The sequence below is a fragment of the Thamnophis elegans genome, chromosome 1 (genome assembly GCF_009769535.1).
Source record: "Thamnophis elegans isolate rThaEle1 chromosome 1, rThaEle1.pri, whole genome shotgun sequence".
Lineage (NCBI taxonomy): Eukaryota > Metazoa > Chordata > Lepidosauria > Squamata > Colubridae > Thamnophis > Thamnophis elegans.
This window is the reverse complement of record NC_045541.1, coordinates 175,530,583-175,554,537: the sequence shown is the minus strand read 5'-3', so window position 1 is coordinate 175,554,537 and position 23,955 is coordinate 175,530,583. Positions and strand designations below refer to the sequence as shown.

General features: G+C 44.1%; 1 protein-coding gene across 5 annotated transcripts in view; it reads left to right on the top strand.

Annotated features, from left to right (window-relative positions):
* The first annotated feature begins 1,009 nt into the window (after nucleotides 1–1,009).
* Nucleotides 1,010–23,955, top strand: part of STK11 (serine/threonine kinase 11) — a 122,112-nt gene continuing 99,166 nt past the window's right edge. The window contains exons 1-3 of one of the 5 annotated variants that reach the window (XM_032222776.1): nucleotides 1,010–1,128; nucleotides 2,008–2,080; nucleotides 2,525–3,674. In XM_032222776.1, coding sequence (XP_032078667.1) covers nucleotides 3,385–3,674 — 290 coding nt within the window. In that variant the 5' untranslated portion in view covers nucleotides 1,010–1,128; nucleotides 2,008–2,080; nucleotides 2,525–3,384. Of the gene's footprint in view, nucleotides 1,385–2,007; nucleotides 2,081–2,524; nucleotides 3,675–23,955 lie in introns of all 5 variants that reach the window. The other 4 variants (XM_032223011.1, XM_032222925.1, XM_032222854.1 and 1 more) reach the window with 4 other exon arrangements.

The following is a 23,955-nucleotide window of genomic DNA, read 5'->3' as shown; positions in this document are numbered from 1 at the left end:
GGAATCAAATAAACAAAAAGAAATTATTTTATAATTGTTCATATTTCTGTTTACTTACTCAGTGCGAAACCTGGTCCCCCACATTAGGTGCAGTATAGTTCCCCCACAGACATACAGCCTTCAGCCATACAGTTACTCGGAACACCGAAGGAGACGCACCGCTGGTTACACTTACCAAGTTGACAGCGCGCATTCTCCTCGCTGCTCCGGTCCTCCATGATTGTTGCTATGGGCGCGCGCATGGGACGTCAGTGACGTCCCTACGTGCGCTACCTCCCGGCGGTCCCCGCGTTTTTAAAGTAAACGCGGGGCCGCAGGGACTTAATAGAGGCATCCCTGTGTCCCGAAAGCAACTTTCGGGACACAGAGATGTCCCGAGGCAAAAACACCCGGCGGGTGTTTTTCCCACGGCACACCTTACACTATTTCACGGCACACTAGTGTGCCGCGGCACAGTGGTTGAAAAACACTGGTCTAGTATTGTAAGAAGTGGCAGTATGGCTAGTTTGATCAACTATGGTTCAACTAGTAGTGTGAACACAGCCCTCCTTTCTTTCGGACACTGCCGTCCACACAAGTTGATCGTCCAGCCCCCATATTGCTAATCTTACTGGCCAGAGGATTAATCCAGAGGGCACAAGGTTGGAGAAGGCAACTCCGGCGCAGCGGCCTCCCCCGTCGCCATGACAACCCCTCCATTGCTGCATTCCAACCCCACCTCCCGACCGGTATTCCCCTCCGCTCCGCCTCCCTCGCTCAAACCCCGCCCTCTTCCAGTCACCGCCCTCTCCTCCGGACCCGCCTCAGAGGACCCTTCGAGCCAATCAGAGAAGCGAAGAGCCGAAGGCAAGGGAGGGGGAAAGAACGAGCGGGGAAGGGAGGAGGGGGGACCTCGTCGCCTTCTGGCGGCCGCCGCTCCTCCTTTTTTTTTTAAATGTCGCGCGCGCATGCGCGAGGGAGGAGCCAGTTGAGCGTCAATGAGGGCGCGGGGGGGCAAGAGGGGGGGGGAGGTAAGCAAAATGGCGGCGGCGTGTTAGCTGCGGCGGCAGGGAGGCAAGGAGAGGGCGACGTTGGTTGGACGTTGGGGGAGGAAGGGGAGCAAACAGCGCCCCCCAACGCTGCACCTAGGTGGGGAGGCGACCCCTTTCCCTCCGTAAGCTCGGTTGGAGGGAAGCATACGAGAGGAGCGGCTTCCTTTTCCCGGGTCTGCCTGCCTTGTCTTGCCTGTCTCTCAGATGAGTGAGACGTCGCGGCCTTCCTTTCTTGAAGTGAGGGGGGAGCCTTAGGGAAGACCACCCCCCACATTGGGGAGAAGCCCGTCCCTGTCGTGACTTCGTGAGGCGAGGGAGTGACAGGGAGGTCGAGGGGGTTTTATTTGGGAAAGGTGGGCGGTGTGTATATGTGTGTGTGCTGAGGGGAGAGGTGGAAGCCTAAGAGGGAAAAGATGGGGGGTTGTGGTCTGTGAGTTGAGCCCCCTTAATTTGAGGGAAAAAAGACCCTTCTTAGCAAAGAAATATTTTCAATTGCCCTCCAAATTTCATATCTTGTAGCTACTGGGTACGTGCAGGGAAGGAAATTTGCACTTATCCCCCTTTTTTTGTGGGAGATGCCTATTAATAATGACCCTTTCTTGAATGAGACAAACGTTTCCCTGGAAATAGAAAAGTATTAAGAAAAAAATACCCTTCCTTGCTTGCTTGCTTTCTGAATGGGATGGATAGCAATGAGCCATCATTTGGAGAGAGAGAGAAAAACCTCCACAAATTGTTACTTTTACATGTTTAGTTTTTAGAAGTTCTTCAGTGGACCCTCTCTCTTGCAGGCAGATAAAAAAGTATTATAAATTTTCTCAAGATTTTATTTTTTAAACAAAGCGGGCATTCTCCTTTGGAAGAGATCTTTAGAGCTAAGTGTGCACTTTAGATGTAAGGAACTTTTGCGCTGCTGATTTCCACGGCATCCACCTAATTGTAAAGAGAGTCATTAATTGAATTGTGTTTTTTTTAGAGGGCAGTTATATTTCCTGCTAAGCTGGGTTATGGCAAAAAGAGATGTCTCGCCGCCTTAATCTTGGGGAAAGGTAAGCCCTGTTTAAGGGCATCTTTTAATATTAATATTGATCCGATTGGCGGGTGGTAGCGACACTGAAAAAAGCCTTATTCAAGAAAGGAACATAGGGTCAATTTACTTATATTTTCCTCACATATTTGACATGTGCCTTGCTTTCTGAATTTATGGGAATAATCTAGTTAAGAGTAGGAGCTGATTTCTTTTTATTGTTACCTAGGAATAGCCTTCCTTGACACTTGGGCCTATTGAGGGCATTTTTTAATATTTAGCTTAAAAAGTTTGTGTGTGTGACAGAGGGAAGCTTATTATTTCCAATAGCAAGAAAGGCCAGAACTAGATATTAATAAATAATTTGAAGTGTGCTTACTGAAGTTGGATTTCTGAGTTGATGGTTTAAAGTATAGATTTTTGCCAAATTAGAAAAAAAAACTTAAAAGTTCTTTCCCTTTTCCAGGGAACTTACTTAATCTGAAGAAGTGTTGTTGAAGATCTCTTAATCACATCCAGCCCCGTTTATGGTGGGTCCGTAGTACTGGGAAAACTGAGTAAGGTTTGCACTGCCTGCCTGCCTTGATATCTGAAACAGTGGGGTGGACACATCATGTGTCAGGTAGACCCCAGGTGGTTGAAGGATGCCCCTTACTAGATACAGAAGGCCTCGAACCTTTGTCAAGGGTGAAAAAGAAGCAGTTAAAATCAGTATTGAAAATTCCTCTAAAGAGACTTGGTTTCAGCTTCCCAACGGCTGAAAGGATCCTTCACGCAAGTTGTACCTGGGTGGCGAGAGCAGAAGTTGCGTCTCGGATTTTCCACATCACACTTTGGAAACAAGAGCTGTCGTTTCTTGCTCAGCAATGGCACACCCCTAAAAAATAGCAAGTCTGTTGTTTTTATTTCAAACGTGGACAGTCTTTTGAAGATGACTTAGGTCTCAAGGGAAAAAAAAGTTTGGACTTAACTAAGGAAGACAAACTGATTTCAGATACTTGGAGTAGCAGGATAAGATCAAAAAGTTAAAGCTAAGTGTAAATTGAGCTGCATTGATTTCTCTTCCCCCCCCCTCTCTTTTAAAAGAGGCACTGTAAGTTGGAATGTGGTGCTGGATCTCTGTAGGATCCCTCTAAGTTGATGGAAAAGTTCTCATAGGTTTTTATTTTTCATTTTAAGTTAAAACTGTACAGTCGTTTGGAAAATTCTTACTTGCCTCCACCGAAACTTTTTTTTTTCCACTCAAAGATTTTGGACACAAAAAAAGTATTGGATACATCAGGAACTGGATTTATAACACATTTTTGCTTAGGGAAAAACAACAAGATGGATCTAGAGGAGTCTCAGCAGTTGGGCATGTTTGTGGAAGGTGAATTGATGTCAGTGGGCATGGACACGTTCATCCACCGAATTGACTCTACAGAAGTGATCTACCAGCCGCGGCGGAAAAGGGCCAAACTCATAGGCAAATATCTGATGGGGGACCTGCTTGGGGAAGGGTCTTATGGCAAGGTCAAAGAGATGCTGGACTCTGAAACTCTCTGTAGGAGAGCTGTCAAAATCCTTAAGAAGAAGAAGCTGCGACGGATCCCCAATGGAGAAGCTAATGTTAAAAAGTAAGTGTTTGCATGTACGTAACAAATACTTGCTGAGGATTTCTTAACATGTTATATTTGCAAAGTAACATTGGTACCTGCAAACATGAAGGAGAGAAAAAGCTGCTGCCAGAGAACATTATATAGATTTTCAATGGGGAGTTCTATGAAATAGCTATTAAAGGTAGGGGTAGGGTGGAAGCAATTTTTAGTTTGTGGTGGCTGTTTATAAATTATTATTTTTTGTTCAGAAAGATTTCTGAGTGATGTTAAATATTAACATCTATCAGTGACATCTTCTGAGTCTCTAAAATTAGAAAATATGATTAAGAAAGGGATGCCAGGACATTATTGACTAGCATTCCAAATATAGTTAAATATTTAATTTATTTACTCTTGATATTTATTCCACCTAATTTTTTATAAATAACTCAAGGTGCCAAATATATATATAATCCCCCCCCTTCTCCTCCTGTTTTCACAACAACAACAACCCTCTTCTGAGGTGGGTAGGACTGAGAGAAAGTGACTGGCCTAAGATTACCCAGCTGGCTTTCATGCCTAAAGCGAGACTAGAACTCACCGCGCCCTGGATTCTAGGCCAGTATCTTAACTACTACACCATACTGGCTCTACATGCTGCATCTCCCTTGTGTTGCAGTGCATGCAGTTCTCTAATGCTGCTCAAGTTTACATATGAGGTTATCCGTGTTCCAAATTAAAATTTGAAGATAGAAATGTTTTTTTCTGTTGCCATGTTTATCTCTTTTTTTTAAAAAAGCAGTATTTTATTATTACAAATGTAGGCTAACTTTTCTGAACCAGGAGTCTTGGAAGAGTGATTGCCCACAACTTTTTCCAGTTTTACTTTCCAATGCTATCTATTTGATACATCCTGAATAAACAAATTCTAGCTTTTCCAGTGATAACCAGAAATAACACAAGGAAATGAGAGGACTGAAAACGTGCATTTGTTTAGCATATCAAACCAGCGGACTTTTACATTGTTTTAAAATTATTGCTTTTTATTGCACTTGATTTATTAGTTTTATGACCGTCTTGTTGAACTTACTTGTAACTATAAATAGTACAAATGAACCTAAAAACACAATACATCCAATTCAAACATAAGGTTAATAGCATAAATCTCAGTCTTAACCTATGTACTAGGAAATTATAATTCAGAGACTTCCCAGCAGACTTTGGTTTTATAGATAGTCCTTGATTTATGACCACAATCGAGCCCAAAATGTCTGTTGGTAAGTGAAACATTTGTTAAGTGAATTTTGCCCCATTTTACAACCTTTCTTGCCACAGTTGAAGTGAATTTCCACCGCAGGTTAAGTTAGTAATGCAGTTGTCCAGTGAATCTGGCTTCCCCATTCACTTTGCATGTCAGAAGGTTGCAAAAGGGGATCACATGACCCAGGGAGACTGCAACTGTCATAAATATGAATCAGTTGCCAAGCACCCACATTTTGATCACATGACTATGGGGATGCTGCAACAGTAGGGTGAAAATGATCATGTCACTTTTTTTTAGTGCTGTTGTAACTTTGAACGATTACTAAATGAACTTTTGTAAGTCGAGGACTGCCTGTACAGGGTCTTCCAAAAGTTTGCCAGCTGGGTCTCAGAGCAGGTCCTTCTATAGTGTGGTGGCTACTCTAAAAAGTCCCTATCTCAGGGCTTGTTGCGGCCTGCCAGAAGAGCTGGCAGCAGATTCGGAGAATGAGGAGGTTGGGTAGGAACATGGGCCAGTCCTGGAGTCTGGGGAAGGCTCTGATGAGGGCTCTGTGTCAGAGGCAGAGAAGGGGCCAGAGCCGTATGCCAGTTATCAGCTGCCTTCAGAGTCAGACATCAGTGAGGCAGAAGAACAGCTGGAGCCTGTTCCCAGTGTGCACATGCACAGACTTGCCAGATGAAGGGAACAGCTAAAGAACAGGAGTCGACTTGGGAGTAGGGCCACAGGTGGATGATGAATGACTCCTCCCAGAGGAAATAAAAGGGGAGGGAAAGGGGAGTGGAGTTTGCAGGAGACAAGTAGTTTGCTTAATTGGTGTCTCTCAAAGACTCCTTGCCAGGTTTTGCAGCCTGTCTGCTCTCCAAGTCAGATAAGGTCTGTGACTGTAAATCCTCCCTTGAAAGACTTTGCTGGAGGTGAATGAGCAGAATTCACAGTAAATTAATAAAAGGGGTTTTTGTCGGGACAAGGAGTTGGCTTCATGCTCTTGGGAAGCCTCGGTCAGAACAGGGCTACCAGCCCTTTTAAATCCATAGGAGATGGGTGAATAGACCTATCCTGAATGAAATGCTCTGGATAGGGCAGTTTGGAGGAGGTAATCCTAAAATGTGAAGTAAGCAAACAATAAAAGGCTTTTCAGACTAAATCATCACTGGAAAACTATGGGAAGCTGGTGCTGTGCCCAAAAGACGATATCCTTGCGCCTATACCCACGATGGGTGAAGAGGCGTCAAGTACAAGTACAAGTACCTTGCGGTAGTACTACTCACCAGCATGCATGCTATTGTGATTTGCATTTATTGCAGTTTCTGAATTTTTCTCCAAGGGCAGCCTATGTAAATTGCACTGTCTAATCTTGTGATGATAAGAACACTGTTTACTTCCGCCAGATAGGTGAAATCTGCAGTGGGGCCTGAGCTGGATGAAGGTCTCCTGTCTAGGAATTGCTCTCCAGGGCAGACTAAAAACTCAAACTGTGGTGCTTGCTTTAGCTGCATGCTTTACATTGCTGAGTTATTCTTTGTAGCAATAGTTTCCAAGCAATGGGTTGGATTCTCTCCGAGGTTCTTGTATTGGCATCCAGAAGTTAAACACACAGGTTTCTGGCATTCTATTTTCAGAAACATTTTGTGTGACATAGCTCACTCGAATTGCCCAAAAAATTCAGGAGTCTAAATTGAAGGAATCACAGGAGTTGTGAATTGGAAAAGGTGCTACAGATTTTGCCACCATGGCTGTGCTACAATATCTGATTGGCCAGGTATTCTGAAAGCATAGTTTGCTAAGTTTGGTAATGTAAGTAGTATACATGTCTATCTGTTCTTTTGTGTTACACATATATGAAACTTCTTTGCAAGTCCCTCTCTGCAAAAGTTGGCTTTTGGGACTTGAGTTTGGAGAGCAGCTGTGTTGATTTAGTAGCCTCCCGGTTGTAGCTTGACCTTATTTGGGGGCGGGGGGAGAGCTGGAATGAGGCATGTTCTGTTCTTCCTATCCTTGGGAAATAGTGCAGTACTGTTAGGGGTCAGTTTAACCAGGAGCTTGTTGTAAAGAAGGCTCTGTCCACCATAACTGCCACTGTTTTTGAGATTCAGAATAACCATAGAGCTATTTCCCCAATTTTTAATGGATAGCAACATAGCCGGATAGTACAGACAGTTTTGAACATTCAGCAGTTCACTTAGTGACCATTTGAAGTTACAATGTCCTAAAAATGACTTATGACCATTTTCCACACTTCTGTCCTTTGAAACATCCCCATGGCCACAAGATCAAAATTCAGACGCTTGGCAACTGCACATAATTTACCATAGCTGCAGTGTCTCAGGATCATATTATCTCCTTTTGCGACCTTCTGACAAACAAAGTCAATAAGAAAGCTGGATTCACTTCAGAAGCGTATTATCATGTTTCCCCAAAAATAAGACTGGGTCTTATATTATTTTTTGCTACAAAAGATGCATTAGGGCTTATTTTCTGATTAGGTCTTATTTTGGGGGAAATATGGAACTAAATGCACCCATCTGGCTGTCAATCTTAAACTGGGCTTATTTTGGGGGTAGGGCTTAAATTACGAGCATCCTGAAAAATCATGCTAGGACTTATTTTCCTGTTAGGTCTTATTTTCAGGGAAATGGGGGTACTAACTTAACTGCAGTGATTCACTTAATAACTGGCAAGAAAGGTCGTAAAGTGGAGCCAAACTCACTTAACCACTATCTCACTTAGCAGCATAAATTTTGGGCTCAATTCTGGTCGTAAGTCTAGGACTACCTGTATAGTGGCTTCTCTAATAGAAAGGGGGACTGTGAGAGTTCCCTGCAGTGTGGAATAATAGAAAGTACCAGGACTGGAGAGAGATGGAAGAAAGCTACAAGAGTTTGGCTTTGCAAGAGGATACTGGAGATTGTTGGAAAGACTCCCCACAGGCAAGTCCAGTGATGATAAAATCTATATGGTGCCTGAGTCTCCGTAGGCTTCCCCAATTGACTTGTCTTGTAAAATATTAAAAGCTCATGAATTCTCTCCTGCATTTATCCCCCTGCCCACAAATGACATTCAACTGCAGGTAATCATCCGTTAAATCGTTTATTCAGCGACCGTTCAAAGTAACAACAGTGTCGAAAGAGGAGACTTGCAGCCAGTCCTCAAAGTTGTGGCCATTGCAGTGTCCCCGGGATGATTTGGGCACTTGACACCATCAGCGTGCTATAACAGTGGTCACAGGATCCCACAGACCCACAATCTGCCTTTGGTGTCTTACATTGCTGACTTCTAAGGAGCAAAGGTAGTGAGGAAGCTGGCAGGAGGTTGCAAATTACCATTACAGTGACGTTGGGCTTAACAACCACAATCGCAACAGCCAGAACTGTTGCTGCTGCAAGTTGGCCCGGTGCTGTGGCATTGCGTTTTATGACTGCGTCATTTGGCGATGGGATTCTCAGCCCCAATTGCCATCATTAAACGGAGGCTGTTATTTCTATCACACTTGCTTGCAACTCTTAGCATTTTCTCATATTCCTGAGCAAAGGAAGCTCGTTTGTGCCAATCTTGAAGAGACACTAATCTATCCAGGACTTTATGTGTCTGAGCAAGGTGCCCTTTGCGAACGATACGGGCCTCTCTTTACATGGTCTGATAAACCTCAACTGATCTTTAATTGGTTCAAAGCAAGACAGCAAGTTGACTGATGGTCTGCTGCAAGCTCTGGGTTTTTATGACTGCAGCTTGCTGCTACTGCTGCTTCTCCCTGCCTGATGAAAAAAAAAATCCTCATCTGCTGTAACTATTTTGTGAGGATCATCATACACAGAAGCTTCACGCTTGGGGTGCATTATGCTTGCTCTGCAGAGGTTTGATAAGAGTGATAATCTTGGGTTAAGGAACAAAATCCCACAGATTCATGCTCTCTCAATCAAAAATTCTAGCAGAGAAGCAAAAGACATGCCGTTGCTTAGCTGGCTCATTGGGGAGATTGCAGAAGACCTTATGATACATCCTTATCTTCCAGATCTTCTTCCTTTCCAGCTCGATAATCTGTAATATGAACTTCCAAGTAGAGAGAACTAGCACTTGAGTAACTTTGCCCTATAATGGTGTTTCTCAGCTGTGGCAGCTTGAGGGTGTGTAGACATCTTGCTGGCTGTGGAATTCTGGGAGACGAAGGCCACACAAGTTGCCAAGGTTGAGAAACAGTACTACCCTATAGGACCACCACCTGGATGAATTGATCTGGATTTTATTTATGAAATTTCTACACCACCCATCTCACTTGTGACTCTGGGTGATTTACAACGTCATAAAGAAACATATAAAATACATGAGTAAAAGCATGGATTAAAAACAGCTTAAAACTTATCCAAGTAAAGATAAATTCCTAGAAATCTCAGCCAGCATGGCTAGAGGAAATCTGGGCATAGTTGTCCAGCACAGGTTGGAGAAGTCCAATCTGTTCAGGTTGCCCAAAACATGCTGCTTTTGACTGTGATCAGCTCTTTTATTCCTTACCAAAATTAACTGTGGGTAAATGCAACCTTTTCTCTGTCGCACAGTTTTCCTGTTGTCCCCCAGGAAGAAAGTGGATGCTAGTATTTTTTAATCTCCCCCCCCCCCTCCCAACAACCTTCTGACATGTTTTCCTAAATTAAGACTGGGCAAGCAATCTGCTAGGATGCTCTTCATAATGGAAGTGCTTGTACTTTGGAGCTTGCTCCTGTTATCAGGAGGCTAAAATAAAACTGGAAGTTTGGGCCTTGCTAGAAAATTGCCGGGACTTGTCTGGATAGTCTCTGAAAATTCGACATGATTGAATTGGAAGGGGGGGGGGTGCGAAATGCAGCTAGGCACAAAATTGCCTTGAACTGCGATATGGGGAATAAATAAATTTGATGACGCATAAAAATAATAATAGAAAATGAAAATGTTAAAGTGCTTTGTGACTTTACAATTCAAGACAGGTACCTGTCACATAACCCCTCCCCCCTCCCCCAGACCTGACAATTATCAATAAGACAGACAAAAAAGTTCTGGATAATGGACAGGGCAGTACCTGGAGACAACAGAATAGAAGAGAAAGAACAAAATAGAAGGCTCTGCAGATAGAAATAGAACTGTAGTAAAAAAAAAAAAAAAACAAATATAGTCACAATAGTAATGTGTGCCTTGAGAGCAATCCCAAAGCAACTGGGGCACCACCTGAACCCGAAAAGGACAACTTTCTGCAGCCAACTCTCCATGGCCAACTTGCCACAGGCCAACTCGCTGCAGGACAGTTTTAACAATTCTATTTAATTTTTTAAAATAGTTATTTTATTTTTTGCCATTCACATTTCATTCTGTCCCTCTTTTTGCATCCTTTCTTTAATGATTCTATTCCACCTTTTCTTTGATATTAGGGTAACACTTGTCCCGCAGTGAGTTGCGCTGTGGCCTGTTTGCCATGGCAAGTTGGTCATGGCGAATTGCTATAGACCCCACTTGACATTAACACAATCACCATCCGTTGATTGCAAAAGGCGTCTTGAACAGCTACACCCTTCAACAATACCTCTAACACTATCAGATCAACATCTGCCTATCCCGGTTCATTGGGAAGGACTGACAGGTGGATAAAAATGTCAAATCCACTCTGAACATCTGGCTGACTGAGACCAGCTATTAAAAAATAATAAAATGGGCACAAATCAGCCAACTGCAATTCCTGTTACTAACTAAAGTCATTTGGGGAGCTGCTTATCACTTCAGTGTGGAGCGGGAGATTTTCCTCCCTGTATCATGTTGATTACTCTGAGCAAAGGCCGATGACCTTCAGACATGTGTATACAGACAGATACCAAGAATGTTGTCTGTTTCCTGTGTTTGTGTGATGGAGAGGTGAGGTTATTAACCTGTTATCTTCTTTAACGTGGATAACTCAGAGATATGCAATCACCATAATTGGCAATGGGCAGGGATGTGCAAAACTTCTTGTTGTTTTTTTCATACAGGTAGTCCTTGACTTACAACCACAATTGAACCCAAAATTTCTGTTGCTAAGTGAGAAAGTTGTTAAGTGAACGTTGCCCCATTTTATGACCTTTCTTGCCACAGTTGTGAAATGAATCAGTACAGTTGTGAAGTTAGTAGCACCATTGTTAACCTAATCTGGTTTCCCCATTGACTTCCCTTGTCAGAAGGTCACAAAAGGGGATCACACGATCCGGGGACATTGCAACCTTCATAGGTATGAGTTAGTTGCCAAGTGTCTGGATTTTGATCACAGGACCATGGGGATGCTGCAATGGTTGTTAAGTGTGAAAAAATGGCCATATTTTTTCAGTGCCGTTGTAACTTTGAATAGTCACTAATTAAATGAAGCTTCATGCGCGAGTGGAGGATGCTTGCGTTCATATGCAAAGCTCCCCTCATGCGAGCAGCAGGCACTTGGCTTTCACACGTGAAGCTCCATTCATGTGACTGGAGCTTCATGCGTGAGCACCTCCCCGCTTGCGCGAGTGGAGCTTCACATGTGTGCGCTTGCCCATTTCTCCCACTATCCAGGAGCATCACATAATAACATAAAACCACTTCTCCATCCAGTCAGTGGTTTTCAAACGTATTTACACATTGGCTGGATATCGTGTCTACTTTCTGCTGCTTTCAAAAATGTGAGATAAATTGTTGTCCAGTAGAATATGCTAATTTTTCCTGCCTTTTATGTGTGTGTGTGTGTGTGTGTGATGGTGTGTAGCTTTGTTGCTTTAGTTTTATGCAGGCCTGAACAGAACAGTCTGTTTCCATTTGGAAATAAACCTTATGGCAAATAAAGGAAAAGATTACAGGGAACTCTTGGGTAGTCATCAAATAGTTCTAGAAAAGCAGTTCTAAATTTGAACAGAGCTGAGAGAAGCTCTGTAACTAAGGAGCTGGTACTGAATATTGAGTGTTTCTCAACCTTGGCAACTTGAAGATATGTGGGCTTCAACTTCCAGAATTCCCCAGCAAGCTGTGAAGTCCACATATCCACATATCTTCAACTTGTCAAGGTGGAGAAACATGGTTCTAGGTGTTTATTTGCCCATCATTCTGGGATTCCCCTTCCTTTCCATTTCCATTTCACTTAAAAGTTTTGCCAAATTAAATCTGATGCATTTTTTTCTCTTATTTACCAGCGTTTATTTTTGGTGAACACTAATGGGGTTTAGGTCCTATAAGGAGAATAACTACAAGATTACATTTGGGGCTTGCTTCTTTAATTGAGAGAGAGTCTTTCTGCTTCCAAAATCAAGAATCTATTTAGAGCATTCAGCTCAGTTTCCTTAAAGGGAAGGTTATTGTTTCGAACTCCTTTTCTTTTTATAACTGAGGATAGCTACAGAATGTAAAACATTTCCTGAATTTTGCCTCTTCATTTGAATGTGGCTTTAATTTGTATAAGTATTGCTAAGTGGAATTCTGCTTCTGGATAAAATACATGTAACAGAAATAAATTATTAATGGGATTTTTACCTTCGGTTAGCTTTATAGGTGTTTCTGATACAAAGACCGACAGACTTCATGAAATACTAGTTGGATGTATCTGGTACCTTACGTTATATTTCTCTTCTGAAATTTCCATTTCCTGGCATAAAGAATGCTTTGTGTTGTATAGAGAAATGGCTTGAGAATTCATTATTTTATTTTATCCTGCATTTATTACAGGTCAACGTACGACCACAATTGAACCTAAAATTTCTGTTGCTAAGTGAAATATTTGTTAAATGAATTTTGCCCCATTTTATGACCTTTTTATTATAGTTGTTAAGTGAAACATGGCAGTTGTTAAGTTAGTAACATGATTGTTTTATATTCTTTTTTCTTATTTTTTATAAATATTTTTATTTTCATTTTCATAACACACTCACATGTATACTATACATAGCCCATATCGTATAGTATTAAATAATAATTACATCAGTTCCTCTTGTCAACAATACCCAGAAAAATAGAAACCCATTATAGCTCTTCTGCTCTCCATACACCTCTTTCTTCTACCACCCTCCAACTTTCTATCCTCCCTCCATCATCCTTTTCTACTCTACTTCTCCTCTCTCTACAATCCACTCCTCCTTATCCTTCTCAACTTCCCCCTTACCCTCTCTCCTATCCTTCTCTTCCCATCTTCCTTCTCCCTTCTATTTCCCACTCCTCCTCTCCTCTGTGTATTTCCTCTACATGTCAATATACTTAACATATCCTAGTTTTAAAGAAAAAAATAGTAATAATAGTAATGAGAATATAAGAAAAAAAAACTACATGTGGGGTCAAATTACATTAAAATCTAACACGTCTCGTCAAACCTGATATATATATCCCTCCCCCCAACCCCCACAACCTACCTCCCCCCCCCAACTTTCCAGAACCCGTACACGGTATAGATTTTTAACAAACACAGTCTATAATATATTGGAAAAAAGAATAAGAAATTGATAACATCTTTACATTGAACTTAGCTCCTCCTTGCTGAACTAACTTTAAACAATTTAAATCATTGCTGATCTTAAGCATAAGCTATCTGGAATTTCTTAGTCCCGTATTTATTTTGTATATAATCAATTCATTTTTTCCAGTCTTGTTTATATCTCTCATTTGAGTGGCCCTTAAGATATGCAGATATTTTGGCCATCTCGGCTAGATTTGTGACTTTCAATGTCCATTCTTGAATTGTAGGCAAGTCTTTCTTCTTCCAGTATTGCGCCACCAACAGTCTTGCTGCAGTTATTAAATGCAAAATTAAGTTAATCTCTACCACTGTACAGTCGGTAATTATACCTAACAAAAATAACTGAGGAGTAAATTTTATCCTTTTTTTAAGAACATTTTGCATAATCCACCATATTTTTATCCAAAATGCCTTAACCTTTTGGCAAGTCCACCATATGTGGAAATATGTAGCATCGAGAGAACCACATCTCCAGCATTTGGGTTGTAAATTCAGATACATAGAAGCCAGCTTTTTAGGATCTAAATGCCATCTATAGAACATCTTGTAAAAATTTTCAGGTTTTGGGCTTGTGTAAATTTTACATTTCTTACCCATATTCTTTCCCATGTATCCAACATTATTGGTTCTTCAATATTTTGAGCCCACTTTATCATACAATCTTTAACAAGTTCTGTTTCGGAATCCATTTGTAGTAATACATTGTATATCCTTTTTATATGCATTAAACTTTGATCTCATTTGTTTAAATAAGATATCCTCGACTTGCATGAAACCAATGTTTTTATTTGTTTTCCACCTGGCCTGTAGCTGTCCATACTGGAACCATGTTTGAATTACCTTTTCCTCTTTTAATACATCTAAGGATTTTAGTTGTAATACACCCCTTTCTAGGGTAAGAAGCTGTCTGTAAGTAATTATATCCTGTTTTTGTGCTATGTTCATATTCTCTATTGCGTGTCTAGGAATTGCCCACATGGGTATCTTGTCATTTAATTTGTATTGATATTTTTTCCAAACCCGCAGTAAAGCATTCCTTAAAATATGACTTTTAAAGTTTTTGTCCACTTTTTTGTTGTATAACAGGTAAGCATGCCAGCCATATACCAAATCATGTCCCTCGATATTAAGTATCCTATCATTAGTTAAGTCAATCCAATCACTAATTACAGATAATGCTACTGCATCATAATATAATTTTAAATTGGGTAATTTCAAACCTCCCCTCTCACGCACATCTTGCATTATTTTTAGCTTTACTCGCGGCTTCTTTCCTGCCCATACAAATTTATTAATACCCTTCTGCCATTCTAGGAGGTTCGCATCTTTTTTAAGTATAGGTAGCATTTGGAAAAGAAATAAAAATTTAGGTAAAATACTCATTTTCACTGGCTGTTAAGTTAGTAACATGATTGTTAAGTGAATCTGGCTTCCTCACTGACTTTGTTTGTCAGAAGGTCACAAAAGTTAATCACGTGACCTTGGAACATTGCGCCAGTCATAAATATGAATCAATTGCCAAGGGTCTGAAATTTGATCACATGACCATGGAAATGCTACAGTAGATTGTAGATGTCTACAGTAGATTTTCCGTGCCGTTGTACATTTGAACGGTCACTACATAAACTATTGTAAGTCGAGGACTACCAGTGAACATACGTAATATTCCTTCCTCCTCCTATTTTCCCTACAAAAATAACCCTGTGCAGTGGGTTGGGCTGAGAGAGAATAACTGGCCCTAAAGTCATCCAGCCTGATTTTTTTGTGCCTAAGGCGTAATTAGAACTCACTGTTCCCTGGTGATTGGCTAAAGTCACCCATCCAGCTTTCATGCCTAAGGCAGAACTAGAACTCACAATCGCTTGGTTTCTAGACTTGGTTTCTAGAAGTGCTGATTTAAGTGATATGGGATTAGTGAGTCTATGCTAGTGAGAGGTGTCTTCATTACTGGGCGTTTGCGATTTTTGCCCAGTTACAATAAACACTTTCTTAATCATCTTTGGTTATATCTTCCTCCTTCACCTCAGCACTACTCTAGACCTGGACAACAGATAGTGGCCAAATCAAGATATTGCTGCTGTTTTTCTTCATTTAACATTGGGCCCTTAAATGTGGCTTTCAGAATATTTTGAACAAACGTTATTGCTGGGCCTACAGCAGTAATAAAGGGAAGAAATGCTCAGAAAACCTGTTCTCAGTTCCTTTGCTGCCTCAGTATGACTCAGTGGGTGTATAACCTATCCTGAAAAATCACCAATAGCAACAGCACTTAGATTTACATACCACTTCATAGTGAATTGTAGCGGTCTCGAAGCAGTTTACAAAGTCAGCACAATTGCCCCCAGCAATCTGGGTCCTCATTTTATCGCCCTTGGAAGGATGGAAGGCTGACTCAACCTTGAGCTGGTCAGAATCAAACTCCTGGCAGTGGGCTGAGTTTGCCTGCAATACTGCATTCTAACCACTGCGCCACTACAGCTCTTCTAATAACATATAATGGAACTCCCTGAGGCCCTTGAAAGCCAAGCTAGCCACAAGTTGATCTCTAGGGTGTGATGAACCAAGGCCATTTAGGATTTAATAGGCTTAAGACAATGATTATTGCTTTCTTTTAAGTCCTTATAATCTCCAGCAGGATTTCCACTAATTAGTTTATATTTTATAAATGTGTATGGAAAGTAAACTAGGCTTTGGGTTGAGCTTCACCCTTGATGACATCACTGATACATACATACAGTTATTTTTATATATTTAAGTACTGTATCTTTTTTTTTCCTGCCTGGAGTTCAAAATATTCAAAACATTTCTATTTCCCTCACAACAATAGCAACAACCTGGGTTGTGAGAGAAAACGACTGGTTCAGAGTCATCCAGTAAGTCTGAATGATTGAGAATACTTTGACTTGGATATCCTTAGTCAGAGGTGCCAAACACGATTTAATTGAGGGCTTCATCAGGGTTGTGTTTGACCTCGGGAAGCTGGGGTGGACATGGCCAGGGTGGGCGTGGCCAGCTTGATGACACTCATGTCAAGGGCGCCTGTGGGCGCCCAAGTGCTCTGCCAATAAAATCAAATCCCAGAATTCCCCAGCCAACTATGCTCTGTGAAAAGCAAAAGTGTGAAAACAGTCATCGGGCATTTTTTTCAGTGCCGTTGTAACTTCGAACGGTCACTAAATGAACTATTGTAAGCCGAGGACTACCTGTACATGCAGGTTGCCAAATGCCCAAATTTTGATCACATAAGCGCGAGGACCGATTGTAAGCCACAGTCGCTAAACAAATGTAACTTGAACACTATCTGTAGCTTGATGTCTCTGGAGATTCTCAGTCATTCAAGTCATGGTTGTCCCAAAGGTGCTTTTTCAAGAGGCAACTGGACTTTCTTCATAGTGAGGGGAGGAGTATCCAGGATGGGTTGACCTTACCTTCTCGTTGATTGGACTGAGTCAGATAAGCTCTTGGTATACGCCCCTGGTCCACCAGGCTCCGCCCAGTTATCGACTAAGTCCCTCAACTGGACGGTTTGCCATCCTGGATCTCTGATAATTTGAAAATAATTTTAAAGAAAAAATTGGATTAATTCATCTCCTTACAGCAGCAGCCGCAAGCGAGCTGGACAGCTCCCTGAGCTGCAAGAAAGCCTGCCAAAAGCCCCCTTGGGGGCAGCACGCTGCCCAGGCATCTGAGTCAGACAAGTATCACTCAGAAAAGGAAACCTGCTGGGCAAGCAGAAAACAAAGGCCACAAGCCTTCCAAAGGCAAGCCCTGCCGCGGAGGCTACAGCAGCGCTGGAGCGCTCCGCCACTCCCCACAGGGTCGAGCGGTGAGCCGCGGCTTCCTCAAGCGCCGCGGGGCGCAAATCGGGCCACCGGCAAGCGAGGGTGGCACTGGATCCCCACCCAGAAGGTGAGCCTCGCCGTGGGAACTCTGCCGGGTGCGGGAGCGCCCATGCCATTGTCCACATGGCCCACCTCATTGGAGGAGGTCCATGGGCAAAGCCAAGCCTCTAGCGGCGCCTGAAAGAGGCAAAAGAAGGAAAAACCGGCGGCAGAGGCACGCGGCAGCTCCTCGGAGCACAAGCTGCCAGAACAGGAGTTTTAAAAGAGGCGCCCTTTGTCTGACATGGGCGCCATCTTGAAGCCGGGAGGAGCCACGTATTCCAAGATGGCGGTGCCCAGCGGCAGCGAGGAGACCAGCAGGACCCAAGTACCTGCAGCAACAGCCTGCAGCCCCACCAGAGGGGCAGAGGATCAACCAAGGTTAGTGACCACCCCAGAAGCGGAAGGGAACAAAGGCTAGAGACAAGAAAAAGCACCTTTCCCCCAGGGCGGAGCTGGAGGCAGAGGGTGTTCACAAGCCTTCCAAACCCTCTAAGTATGAAAGGCGAAGGCACAGGAAGCTGGAGCAGCTCTACAAAAAGGCAAGTGGCCTTAAGCCCATCCCAGGCCTGGGACAGAAGGGGAAGGCGCCTGGAGTCCCTGCAACAGGTAGGGCCACAGGGGAGGTACCTACATTGCAAGCAACGATCCGTATTGACACATCAGGTCTTTGGGATCTTCCTCAGGGGTGGCAATCCCCCCCACATAGGGCTTCCCTGGGATCAGGCCTGCCCACGGGGCTGCCACCTCTAGTTTTCCCCCACACACAGGTGGGCATGGGTTCCAGCCAGCAACCTCCCACAGGGATCCCCAATTTTCAGGACCTAATGATGCGGGCCTTCCAGCAATGCATGACAGCGGCATTTCAGCAGCCACAAATGCAACCTCAGGTGGCATCCTCTCCTAGGATACCAGAGGGGCTGGAAACCCAGGGGGAAGACAGCTCTAGTTCCTCAGCCTCATCACAAGAGGACAGCAACCTGGATTGTGAGGCGGGGGAACTTAGGGAGGATAAACTATCCAAAGACGAAGGCATGTCCCCTCCTAAGCCGGCCTTCACCGGGTTGTTCCAGCCTTCATTGTATAAGTCATTCCACCAAGCTCGGAAACAGAACAGCAGAAGCACCACCTCAGCACCAGGGGTGCTGCAGAAACCATCTTTGATGAGCAGGCCATTGAGACCGACACAGTGCCAGCTCCCAAGGCCTTTCTTGAGTCGGTCAAGTGCCAATGGGCTGCCCCCACAGTAGGGCCCACATCCACAGACAAGACCTTCTTCAATGTGGACCAGGACATGGCCGGGGTGCTATCTCAACCCTCCATTGATGCTCCAGTATTGGCACTACATACCGCCCCCCTACTCTGACAGAGGAATCAGAGGAGGCTCTGAGGTTGGAGGACAGGAAGGCAAACCTCACCTTCCAAAGGGGACATCAAGCAGCAACCTGGGCGGTGAAGGCAGCCACCACCGCCTCCTTCTTCAACAGGTCTTCCCTACTCTGGCTGCAGGAACTGCAGCAACGTATCCCCATTACCGAGGTCAGAGCGCACCAAGACATCAATAAACTGGTGGCGGCCATCCAATTTTCAGCAGATGTCACCTTGTCCGCAGCCAGGTTTGCCTTCAGGGCTATTGCTTCAACCATTGCATCTCGTAGGTTGCTGTGGCTGAGACAGTGGCAGGCGGATGTTCGCCACAAGTGGCGTCTGGCATCTGCTCCTTTCACAGGGGATGCCCTTTTTGGGCCAGCTCTGGACTCCTACCTGGTCGAGAATAAGGACAAGAGGAAGGTGCTTCCCACAGCCCCAAAGAAGGGACAGTTCAGGATGGCGCCTTACCCCAGACAGTCCTACTCCTGGGGACAAGAATTTGGGTCCTCCTTCTGGGGTCAGGATCCCTTCAGGGGCTCAGATGCGGGGTACTCAGGTGCCAGGCAGTACCAGGGGGGTTCTTCTGCCAGGCAGAGATACCCAGATAGAGAGCAGAGGGGCAGGCAACAGAAGCGGCCCTTTCGAGGGGGCGGAGGAGGCAGTGGGGGGGGGGGCGCTCCTTCCGCAAAAACTAATTCTAAACCCGATTCACCTGCCATTGGGGGGCGATTGGCGTACTTCGCTGATCGCTGGGACCGCTCCTCATCTGATAAATGGGTACAGAACACCATTAGGCATGGCCTGTCACGGGGGTTCCTTTCCAGCCCCCCAAAGTTTTTCCGGATCTGCCCGGTTTCAAATAACCCGGCATGGAGGTTACTGATGAAGGAGGCCATACAGCACCTGCTGGACATCCGAGCCATCCAGCCAGTGCCTCTCGACCAGCAGGGGCAGGGTCATTACTCTATCCTCTTCGTAATCCCCAAGGCATCAGGGGGCTGGAGGGCAATTCTCGACCTGAAACGTCTGAACCGCTTCACCCGTTATAGGAGGTTCAAAATGCACTCCCTCCACTCCATCTTGGAGGGGATTAGGCAGGGGGACTTCCTCACATAGACCTCACAGACGCCTACCTATTCCAATCATTAGGGACCACCAGCATTCCAATCATTAGGGACCACCGGAAGTATCTCGGGTTCTGCTACCTAGAGCATCACTTCCAATACCGGGCTTTGTCCTTCATCCTGTCTTCCGCCCCACGAGTTTTCACCAAAGTAATAGCTGCCCTGGCAATGTGTCTGAGACAGGTCCCGGTCAGGATTCATTGTTATTTAGATCACATGCTGATACAGTCATCCTCCTTTGAGGGGGCTCTAAGGGATCTATGAGATATGTAGGGCAGCCACGTGGTCTTCCCTCTCACCCTTCGTGAGGAACTATAAGTTGGATACCTTTGCCTCGGTGGACGCTTCGTTTGGTCGCAAGGTATTACAGGCAGTTCATAGGGCGGGGGACACACCCCACCAGGCTTAGTTTGGGCATGGGCCCTCAGTATGTTACCCTCCCTAGGGACGTGTTAGCATTGGTACATCCCATCCTGGATACTCCTCCCCTCACTATGGAGAACGGGTGTTGGTACTTACCTGATAAGCCTCTTCTCATAGTTGGGGAGGAGTATCCAGACCTTCCCTATCATGGTAATGTAACATGTGCTATGATGGATGTTGCACTAATATGTTCAAGTCATAATTCAATAAAAAGTTTGAAACCTTAACAAAGGTCTGGAGTGGATGGCACAACGGGTCGGATAGAGTTCTCCGCCAATAACTGGGCGGCTGGCGACTACCCGGAGGAGGGCCTTCTCTGTGGCTGCTCCGATCCTCTGGAACGAACTCCCCGTGGAGATTCGTACCCTCACCACCCTCCAGGCCTTCCGCATAGCCCTTAAAACCTGGCTGTTCCGACAGGCCTGGGGCTAAAGACTCGCTGCCCCACTTCGAATGGTATGATTGTTGTGCTTTTAATTATGTATGGTTTTTATGTTTTTGTAACTTTGTTTGTTTTTCCCCTCCCTTTGAGTTGTGAGCCGCCCTGAGTCCCTTTCAGGGAAAAGGGCGGCATACAAATAAATTAAAATGAAATGAAATGAAATGAAATGGACCAGGGGCGTATACCAAGAGCTTATCTGACTCAGTCCAATCAACGAGAGGATAAGGTCAACCCATCCTGGATACTCCTCCCCCACTATGAGAAGAGGCGTATCAGGCAAGTACCAATGCCCTTTTCTTTGAAAACTTTTCGCATCTCCAAGAAGCTTCTTCAGCTCTGAAGAGCTGAAGCGTCTTCAAAGGAAAACCAGAAAGTCCAGTTGCCTCTTGAAAAAGCACCTTTGGGAACTACCTGTCGCTTTCACTTGTGTCAGGCAGGGAAGAGAGAAGCAGTCCCTATCCATAACATGTTAGTGATGGCAGTTGTCATCTCGTGCATCAGGCCAAGATGGGGAGGTCACAGAGGTCTTGAAACTATTTGAGGTCTTGAAATTCTTCCAGTTGGATCAAAACAGACCATTTGAAACAAGCGTGTTCACTGTCAAAGCATTTTTCACATCATTCATTACAGTGTCATCACATACACGAAGTGCAGGCCTCTTCTTAAATAATTGTAGGCTGTCTGTTCAGGCTTTAATTTCATAGGTTTTGCCAAAACAAATGAAGTGTGCATGTTACAATCTTGACTTACCAGGTTTCCCCAAAATTAAGACAGGGTCTTATTTTCTTTTGACTCCCCCCCCCCCCAAATAAACGCTTGGCCTTATTTTCAGGGAGGTCCTATTATTTTTGAGGTGTAGGAGGTGGCGAGCGTGGTCATCTCATGGCTGTTGCTGTGTTGCAATATTTTCAGGGAGGGCTTATTTTCAGGGGAAGGCTTATTTTAGCACATGCACTCAAAAGCCTCCGGGGAGGTTTTACTTTCAGGGAAACAAGGTAAAAAAAAAGTATGGGGGGATATCTATTTTTTTGCTTCTGCTCGGCAAATTATATTGCAATGGACTTTTTGGGCCTCCCCAAGAAGCTGATCGTTTTGGCAAATTAATGGGGTAGTAGATCAGTTCAGTATATTTATTTATGCTAAAGTGGAAGGCATAGTTTCCATGAGAGGGGAGGAAGAAGTGTTGGGAAGAGCCCAATTTAAGTGTCTTGCCGAGATGCTAAGTTTAGACCATGGCATCTGTTGTTTCCCATCTTACTCCAGCCTCATTCCACTTCACTGAACAGCCGTTCTCTGTTCTCTGAATTACATGTAGTCCTCGAGTTACGACCACAGTTGTATGTATGTTGTTAAGTGAAACATTTGTTGAGTGAGTTTGCCCCATTTTATGATGTTTCTTGCCAGTGTTGTTAAGTGAATTATTGCATGTGTTGAAAGTTAGTAACATGGTTGTGAAGTGAGTCTGGCTTCCCCATTGACTTTGTTTGTCAGAAGGTCGCAAAAGGGGATCATATAACCCCGGGACATTGCAACTGTCATAAATATGAACCAATTGACAAGCATCTGAATTTGGATCATGTGACCATGGGGGGGGCTGCAATTGTTGTAAGTGTGAAAAACATAAGTCACTTTTTTCAGTGCTGTTGTAACTTTGAATGGTCGCTAAATGAACTGTTGTAAGTAGTGCGCCGCCTGTACTTCCTGCATGTCTGTGAATTTTGAACCTTTACTCTTTTGGAGCAGATTTTGCAACTCAGTGCAATAATAATAATTTAAAAAAAAAAACCTTCCCCCTTCCCCCTCCCCCCTTTCCCCTACTCATCTGTATTCCAGTAGGAATTTGCCAAACTCGGAATTAAAACAAGCTCACAGGTCAATTGGTGGGGGCGGGGGGAAGAGAATGTGCTTATTCCTAGCACTTATGAAATGTGGTGGTTTGTGTACACATCCCATGTTTGCTGCCTTTCAGTAGGCATAGGAGCATCTGCGTCTCCCTGCTGCAATGGGCTTTTTGGATATTGAGAAATGCCTGGTGGAAAAAGGCGAGCCTTTCCATTCCTGGATCTTGTTAACCTCCTCAAATCATAGAATCCTAGGTTTGGAAGAGACCTTAATAAATAAAAAAACATACATACATACATACATACATACATACATACATACATACATACATACATACATATATATATACACACACACACACACACACACACACACACACCACACATACACACACATATATGCACCTGGGTTTTTTTCAACCTTAGCAACTTTAAAATGTGTGGACTTTGACTCCCAGAATTCTGGGAGTTGAAGTCCACACCTCTTAAAATGGCTAAGGTTGAGAAACCACTAGTTTGTACTTTTAAAATCACCCTAGAACAGAGGTGTCAAACTCAATTTCATTGAGAGCCGTATTAGGGTTTCATTTGACTTTGGGGAGCTGGGGAGGGTGTGGCCAGGGTGTGTCTGGCCACCTCAATGTCACTCATGTGCTCTGCCAGCATAAACGGGCTCCTGAGCTCCGTTTTCGGCTGTGACGGCCTCCTGCAACTCTCTGCCAGCGAAAACGGATAACAGGAGGGCCACATGCAGCCATCCCAAGCTTGGGTTTTGCTAGAAGAGGCACCCTGGGTCAGTTCTTCACTGTTTCCTGGGCAGTCCCGTGGACCAGATCTAAGCACCCCATGGGCTGCAACTGGCCCCCGGGCCTTGAGTTTGACACCCCTGCCCTTAGAAGAGTTTGGGAATTAACAGGATAGTAAAGCACTTTTGCCCTGCCTGCACCCAATTAAGTATTGGGCTGCTTATATATAAAATGTAATAGTTAATGCACATAAATAATTTCCTTTATTTCATACAACCTTGTGGGACCACATTAGTAGCTTTCCAGAGCTGCCCATGGACTACGGGTTGGACACAGCTGGTATAAAGCATAAAAGCTATTTGAGGAGGATCCTCAAGCAAAGCTTGGCTTCTGATAATTTCATGAACTAATCCATGAAGGGGCTTTTGGCAGAATTGTGAAAAGATGCTTGCTCTTTACCTTCTTCGCGGTGCATATTTTTCAAATTCTCCATCTTGGATTCCTGGATGGTCCCTCACCTTAAGTACTAAACCAAACTGACTTAGCTGACTTCAAAGGTCAGAGGTCCCCAGAACTCCCGGGCTGTGAACCGTTCAGAAGCAGGCCATGGAAGCAGCGAATGAGTACGCTTCCACTCCTGCGGAACCATCCCTTCCCCTTCCCTCCAGCGATCCATAAATCCGGAAAGGTTGGAGATCGTTGCTCTGGGGTCATCATATTTCATATCGAAAGGTTGACATAATTAAAAGCATCAAATAATACAAGCATGT